The sequence below is a fragment of the Populus trichocarpa genome, chromosome 9 (assembly GCF_000002775.5).
Source record: "Populus trichocarpa isolate Nisqually-1 chromosome 9, P.trichocarpa_v4.1, whole genome shotgun sequence".
NCBI classification, from domain to species: Eukaryota; Viridiplantae; Streptophyta; class Magnoliopsida; order Malpighiales; family Salicaceae; genus Populus; species Populus trichocarpa.
In genome coordinates this window covers 5,380,643-5,388,820 of record NC_037293.2, presented here as the reverse complement: position 1 = coordinate 5,388,820, position 8,178 = coordinate 5,380,643, and the positions used below count along the sequence as shown (strand labels likewise).

Below are 8,178 nucleotides of genomic sequence, written 5' to 3'. Positions count from 1 at the left end.
TCTCATGTTCTTGGTCATAAGTTTAGTAGGTTAACCCGAGTTGACTCAAGTTTTTTTTTTTCCATGAGGTTATCCTGATCTCATGACCCGGGTAATAGATTTGACAGGTTAAACTCAAATCATTATTTTTCTACTTTTTTTTTTTTTCAATTTCATTCTTTAACATTGAGTTTTCAGGCAATTGAGTTTCTTAATTTGTTTTGATTTGTTTTATACAGAGTTATCATGGTCTCACAATACAGGTTACGGATTTAGCAGATGAACCTGGGTTTACCCAGATCAATTTAATATGTTTTCGTTTTAATAATTTTTTTAAAAAAATATCTAGAATATTTATGAATTATATAGTATTTTTATCAATTATTCAAGCGAGTTATTTTTAAACTTATTAAATTAATGAACCTTCACGCAGTTTTACTAGAAAAACGTCAACAATAACTAGATAATTTTTTTATATACTAAAAATAATAATTCATTTGACCCGTAATGCATGCATGACGATGATATATAATACAAAGACTAATAAGTCGTCTTTACAAGAAGAGGGGTTCGATGTACTAAATTGGCTAATTTGCCCCTTACCCGCTCCTGTTTCTTTTCAGAAAAAGTCACACGTACACAGCTTTTTATCAAATACAGTCAGTTACTCCTATATTCTTTTTATTCTTTTATCACACACAACAGGAAAGAGAGAGGTTGATGATGATAGCCACCTAATCTCGATGTAACTCTGCTCTGCTATTGCTGCACTGTGCCCTCCATTTTTCCAACTTTGCTGTTGATTTTTCAGCGTTCTCGTTTTCCCTGGCCCCTTTTAGGAGTAATTAAGTGTTATTAAAGACTAAAAATCGATTTGGTTTGCAGACTCTTTCCTCGGGATTGCTTGCAAGATGAACTGTGGATCCGTTTCTTCCTTTTCTTTATTCAACTAAAATAATTCGGCCGAGAGAAACGCGAACTATGACATGCCACAACTTGGTTTTGAAAATATTTACTGCCGAGATTAATTATAAGCAGGATTGTGTGTTTTACAAATTAAAAAAAAAAACCATCAACTTGTTTTTGCTCTCTAATTGCAAACACAAGCCTTGTATGGAGATTAGAAGGATTGCTTATTTTTGCGTTTAAAAATATTTTTTAAAAAAAGTTTAATTAATTTTCTTTATTTTAAATTAGATTTTTTAGTAATTTTAAAATAAAAATAATATTATTATTTTAATTTATTTTTAAATAAAAACACTTCAGCGGTCTTTCCTAATATCCCACACAAATCTAGCCAACTTGTCTTGTTTCTTTTCTTTTTTTTTTTATTTGGTGATTAAAATTAATTAGGTCTTGATCTGAGCTAGGTCATTGATAAGCAGGACCCCAAATTAACGAAATGCCGTGTGTTTACTTTGTCAACTGAAAGAATAGCGAATCGGAATCAGAGCTTCCTTGAGAACTTGCACAGAAATCTCCTCAAGCATACTCTCTAGCCCATGCACTCCTATATAAATAGCAAGAACTGCCTCCCAGATTTCCATCTTCAAACAACTTGAGCATTAATTTACTCCCTCCTCTGTTTCTTCAAAACCTCCCCAAAAGACCAAAACCATCACTTTTGGTGTCTCCTGGACTGTAAACAGCTCCTCATTCCCTACGTATCACCATCTTTCCAACAACCAAGACCATGAAGGTATGAATTTGCGATCAGAACCCAAGTATATTACTAGCTTGTTCGTAAATATATTATGTATATTACTTTCTTGTTAATGATTAATTATGCTAAATTATTGCAGCAAAAGATAGTGATCAAGGTGACGGGGAAGGGACCGAAGTCCCGCTCCAAAGCCTTGCAGATTGCAGTTGGGCTTTCAGGTGAACAAAACCTTCCATGCACACAAGTTTTAGAATCGGAATACCTAATAGAAACCATGCATTTGTGGGAAAATTCAGATGATCAATTTGTTGACGGGTTTATATATCCTTTTGTGATTCTGTAGGTGTTGAATCTGCTGGTTTAGGTGGGGAAGATAAGAGCCAGATAGAGGTGGTAGGCGATGGAGTTGATGCAGTACAACTTACAAATTTGCTGAGAAAGAAAGTAGGCTACGCAGAGTTAGCAAGTGTAGAAGCTGTGGGAGAAAAGAAAGAAGAGCCAGAAGTGCAGCCGGTTGATTGGCCCGTGTACGTTGGAGGCATGCCTCAGACCTATATCTATCCGATTCACCCCCATCAGGACCCTTCTTGCTCCATCATGTAATTACCAAACAGGCAAGCCAGAAGCAGGGAGAGAGAGATTGAAGCCGAGTCAGTTTATTTATCTTGTAGAACATGTCGGGCCGCTGCCGTTCCATGTCTGAAAGGGGGGAGATAGTAGGGAAATTGAGATTACATATGTACGTACCATGTGTAAACAAGCTTCTTTGCTTGTCTCAACTTCTCATTTTACAGGAGTGACAAATCTTGATATTGGGTGAACAAAAAACATGGTGATATTCAGTCGTTAATTATTCAACAATATCAACTTATGAATTTTAATCCAATTGTTGAACCATTTATTGCTTTCTGGGCACCACGGCGCATCTTCTCCTTTTCTTTTTGTATCAAAGGCACATCCTGTCCAGTGAAAAATTAACAAAAAAAAACTCTAAACAGTATGGAAAAATACTACGTGGATCGATACTGTACATAAGGGGTGTTTTAGAGTGTTTAAATAAATTGTTTTTTTAAAAAAAATATATTAAGATAATATTTTTTATTTTTTTAAAATTATTTTTAATATTAATATATCAAAACAATTAAAAAAAAATAATTTCAGATTTTAAAAAAAATCATAATTTGAAAAATCACGATTTATTCCGCAAAGACAAAAACTGCTCCCATAGGGCCATAACTCAGTTAACCGTGGAATTGCACAATACATCTAGTTGCCTCATCTTTCCAAGGTTGTGGGATGATTCTAGCCCTTAAATTTTGAATTTTTTTTATTAAAGTTTTTTTTATTTTATATTTCTAGATTATTTTGATTGATTAATATTAAAAATAATTTTTAAAAAATAAAAAAAATATTTTTTTAATATTTTTTTAAATAAAAAATACTTTAAATTATTATCGCTGTTATAATTACCAACCATTCACCGTGCAGTGTGGTTCAGTCATGGTGGCGACTTTATCTTTTTCTCGGCTGGGTTTGCTTTTCTTAACGGTGCGGCTTTCCATTGCTCTCATCGCGCCTTGGGTTGTTGGCGCTTCCTTTCGAGCCTTGGAGGGCTGGGTTTTTTGGGTGTTGTGTGTTCAGCTTCAACTTAACTAATCAAATTCTAAATTTGTTTTTTAAAAATCATGGATTTAAATTTTATAAGTTTTAATGTCATTAAAAATTTATATAATTATTAATTTTAAAATCAATAAAATTAATTAAAATCCATGTAACTTGACCAACAACAACGTTAACCTTAAAAAAACACAACTTAAAATGGCTGTGGGTGGGGTTATTTTATTTCGGTCGTGTCTGTTACCTTAGAGAAAACGACCCGGGATCATGATTATGCATTAAATGCAATGCCCACTTGGCCGCTCTTTAACATTGGAAGAGCTGCTGATTATTGGGTTTGATTGGACGTCTGCATGATCTAGACTGTTGACTGGGGAATTCCAGTTCCAGGCCTCTCATTTTTTTGCGCTCACAAGCTGTGTGGTTGTTGACAAGTTTGTGATTTTCAGTACTCTTCTGGTTTGGTTAGTTTTATTGTTCATTTTAGATGGACTTTACTTGCCCTTTTAAGTTTTTATCATTTCAGGTTCTGTTTCATTGTTTTTTTGTTATATCACGCTACTGTTGTCCTAGGGCTTCCCATGCTTTCACATCCTCTCTCTGTTTTTTTTTTTTGGCTTGGGTCGCGTAGGTAGGTTCATCTGCTTCTCCTTTTTACTCTCTTTCATGCCTCCGTCTTAGGTCTGGCTCATTGGTTTTTCTGTTCATTCTATTTCTCTGTCATTGTTCCTGATGGTGCTTCTTTTTGCCCATTTTTGTTGCTTTCTTTTCGTTATCTTTTGTTTCCTTGTTCTTTTATGCTGGGTTCTTTGAGACCATCTTGCTGGTTTAACTTAAATGGATTTGATGGGATATATATATATATATATATATATGCAGGTTTGTGTGGTCTTCATGCTGTGTCAGTACTGACGAACTGCTCTCCTTCTGGTTTGCTGTTCCTGTTTGTCTGATCTTTTGGTGCTCTGATCTCCTTATACGTTCGTCTTCTCCTCGTTGCCTGTTTGTCGGTTCTTATGAGTTCTTGGAACATCCTTTATCCGTGGGATTATGGGTGTTTATTGATTGCTGCATGCTTTGAGGACAGTGCATCCTTATCAGGATTTCTACAGTGTGCTATTTTTAGTTATAACCAGACCAGGTCAAGTTATGAATAATTTGATATTTTAATAAGTATAAAAATATTTAACGCGTGTGTTTGTCGGGTGATTCTGTACACTTCTAATGGCGCGTGCAGAGTTGTACAGTGTCAGAAATTGACAACCCATAACGGCATTAGAATTCCTAGAGCATCCTTTCAAATGAAATGGTGCGGCTAAGACCGTCTTTTCCTTTCTTTTCTTCTCAAAAAAGAAGCCGCTTGATAAAAAATAATCTACGATGCCTTCCTATTTTTTTAAGTTTCTAATTTAGTTCTCTTGTTTTTTATTATTGCATGTTTCTCATCCTGATTTCTTTTGAAAACTTTAAATTTATTTTTTATTTTAATTTTCATTTAAATGTTTTTTATTTTGTTTTTATTTCAGATTTAATCCCCTTTTATTTTTATTTCGTTTTGATACATTTGTAAGATTTATTTGAACTTTACAATTAAATCAAAGAATGTTATTTTCCCTTTGGCTATTGGAACTTTGTTGGAATATTATAGTATTTATATTGATCACTTGTTGCTGCCGTTGCTTAGCCAAGCCATGGTGAAACACGATGAAGTCGTGAAACTCTAAGGCTGGATGGAAATTGATCGAAGGTGAAGAAGGTGGTTGTATACCTGCAAAATAAGTACTCTTGATTATGTGGGGATCCTTCAATGAACAGGTACGTAAATGTAAAACAAAAAAACTTAAGATACGGGAGAGAACAAGGTGAAGGAAAAAAATTATTTTTTTTTGTTTTAAATTAATATTTTTTTATTTATTTTTAAATCATTTTAATGTGTTGGTGTTAAAAATAGTTTTTTAAAAATAAAAAAAAAATTAATATACTTTTAAATAAAAAACACTTTGAAAAACTGTAATTATAACGTCCTAATGCCTACCCTACACCGAGCTAAGGGAAAATAAATCTTAGCATTAAATAAAAATGTAAAGATATTATAAGTGCTTCAAAAAAACGTAACAAAAACTCACGATTATTTCATTGACTCGATGGAATAGAATAAAATGACAAAAAAAAATCATGATAAAAATAAAAATAAAAAGCATTTACGAAAGGAAAAGAGAAGAAGAAAGATACATTTCAAATATAATTAAGCATGGTAGGAAGAAAATCGTCAAAAAGGAGGGGATATGACTAAGTAAGCCTGAGTGCATCTATAAAAACCCGTAATCTATTCAGGTTAGATAACAAATTAGAAACCAAATTAAAAAATATATATATCAGTTTTAATTTTTAATAAATTTAATGTGGATGAATTAATTTTTTTTAAAAAAATCAATTAATAAAAATAAATAATCAATAAACGCAGATTAACTTACTTCAATCAAAATAATAATCAGATAAATAAAAGGCAAGTGAAAACAATTATGAAGCAAAATGCAAAAAAAAATTAATAAATGATGAAACCGAAAGAACTAACCCAAAAAAAAGTCTAGAGTGAACGCTTGTTAAACAAATAAATCGTTTGATGATTAAGATAAAGAGATTAATATAACCTCATAAAATTTAAATTCAAATAGTAAAATAAAAAAAACAATAATAAATAAATAAAAGATGAATATTATATGAATTAACTTTTTAAACTCATGATATTTATCATAAACTTGATGCAACTTAATTAAAAAAAAATTATGACTCTCGATTCTTAATAAATCCAAAGTAGAGGGGGAAATTAAAAACAAAACTCAATTTGACAAAAGGTTTCAAAATAAAAATAACAATATAAAAGAATAAGTGACAAATCTTAAACAAAAACAGAATAAGGATTATTTTCTAATGTCAGGGGCACTGTGAATCCTTTGCTACAATTTGATCCTTCTCCCACAGCCCTTCCTCTTCTGGATTATTTTCTTCTGGCTTTTTCCTCAGCCTGTGCTCTTGTCTAAAATGCTAACTTGCATTCTCGAGGTACATATCTATAAATAGCAGTGAGCAACGCACTTCAGAGCAACTTTTTCCATCAATGCCTTTTCCACCTGAGGGGATGTGTTCTACAAGTGCGAAAAAGATACTCATTTTTTGCTCCTGATACTGTACAGGAACAGTATCAGTGAGTTACTGACAGTGGCACTAATCTGAAATATCCACGGCGACTGTACGAGCACATTAATCCTGAAAAGGAAAAGAGCCTTCGGTGTTGAAATGTTTCGAAGGAAAGCTGCCTTCCCTCACAAAATAGATGAACAGTCCTTCAAGAGATTTACCTGTGTAGAAAGTTTGCAAGCAGACCACACCAAAACAAGCCTGCAGACAAGTGGATGTCAAAATCAATTCATGCAGAGGAAGATTTCAAGGATACACCTCAAACACGGCTCCCAATTCTCCCTGGTAAGGCAAGAAAAAAGACAGATGAGTTGTTTGGAAGGCTGATCGTGGTTATTTTTTAAAGTGTTTTTAATTTAGAAATATTTTAAAATAATATTTTTTATTTTTAAAAAATTATTTTTGATATCAATACACATTTGAAAACAAAAATATATATATATTAATTTAAAGTAAAAAAAAAATAAAAAACAAATTCATTTTTTAAAAAAAATACTTTTAAAATACAAAAACAAACATGTCTTTTAATAGTACAAACTCCGGTATAGCTCATAGTTATCAAACCCGAATAGGGAATTGACCCGGCCAAGGATCTGGGTCCCGGGTTACACGGGTTGACCCGGGTCAACCCGGAAAAATTAAAAAAAAATTGAAGTTTTAATATTTCATATGAAGAAAATTAAAAAACAATTCATGTGAGTGTAGGCTATACATGTTATAAATAATAAAGTTTAAAAGATTATTTTAAAAGGTTTTTTATCGCACATTGAAAATATATTATGTTAGTATGTTATCCTTTTAAGCTGAATCTTTTAAGTTAAAGCATTTAAACCAATAAGGTTTTTTATCCCATATTAAAAAAACATAATTTTTTTTTTTGTAATATATATTAAAAGACTTCAAATCCCACATTAAAAAAATAAAATATTCTTTTAGTGTTTATATAATAAACTTTGAAAAAGATTAATAACCAACTAAAAAATATATATATATAAAAAATATCTAGCTAGAAAAAAAGATATTTGCAAGGAAAAAAAAAACAATCCGGTCAAATAGATTTTGCCCGTCCTAGTCTTTTACCTAATCTATATTAATCCAACTATCGGGTCTCGAGTCTTGAGTTGTCCCGTGACGAGTCCAAATTTAATAAATATGGTATAGCTATTGTCTTGGGACTGTTTCGTATTTGACTTGGTGCCCTGCGACGTGCTATTGAATGATGCCTTTGATAACTACCATGAATGTTTTTTATTTTAAAAAATATTAAATTAATAAATATTTTTTACAATTTTAATATATTAAAAGTAAAAATAATCTAAAAAATATTTTAATATATTTTAAAATAAAAAGTATTTTTAAAAAATATTATTTTAATATATTATGTTTATAAATAGTTAAAGTAGTTAAATAATATTTGGTTAAATTTTATTGTTATTGACCAATAAGGACTTTAGCATGCTATAAATGTTTTAATAAATATATTTTATTTATATCAAGTAATTTATAGAACCAGAAAATGTGATGTCTACTATTTTTAAATAGAAAAATATGAAGGTCATCATTTCTTTAAAAAGTATTAATAAAAAACAAAATAAGCTCGGGTGTGGGCTAGAAGGCCCATGTGCTTGGGTTGTTTTGTTTTGACGCTCATGCCAAGCAACCTAGGTGCTTTTTTTTCTATTTTATGTTTTGTTTTTTTTAAAATGATAAAACAAATTATT

At 31.3% G+C, this 8,178-nt stretch overlaps 1 protein-coding gene across 1 annotated transcript; it reads left to right on the top strand.

Moving 5' to 3' along the window:
• Nucleotides 1–1,499: 1,499 nt before the first annotated feature.
• LOC7482345 (heavy metal-associated isoprenylated plant protein 47) lies at nt 1,500–2,528 on the top strand. The gene is made up of 3 exons (XM_002313331.4): nt 1,500–1,678; nt 1,782–1,860; nt 1,986–2,528. The coding sequence occupies exons 1-3, from the start codon at nt 1,673–1,675 to the stop codon at nt 2,243–2,245; spliced, it is 345 nt and encodes a 114-aa protein (XP_002313367.2). The 5' UTR covers nt 1,500–1,672; the 3' UTR covers nt 2,246–2,528.
• Nucleotides 2,529–8,178: the final 5,650 nt, after the last annotated feature.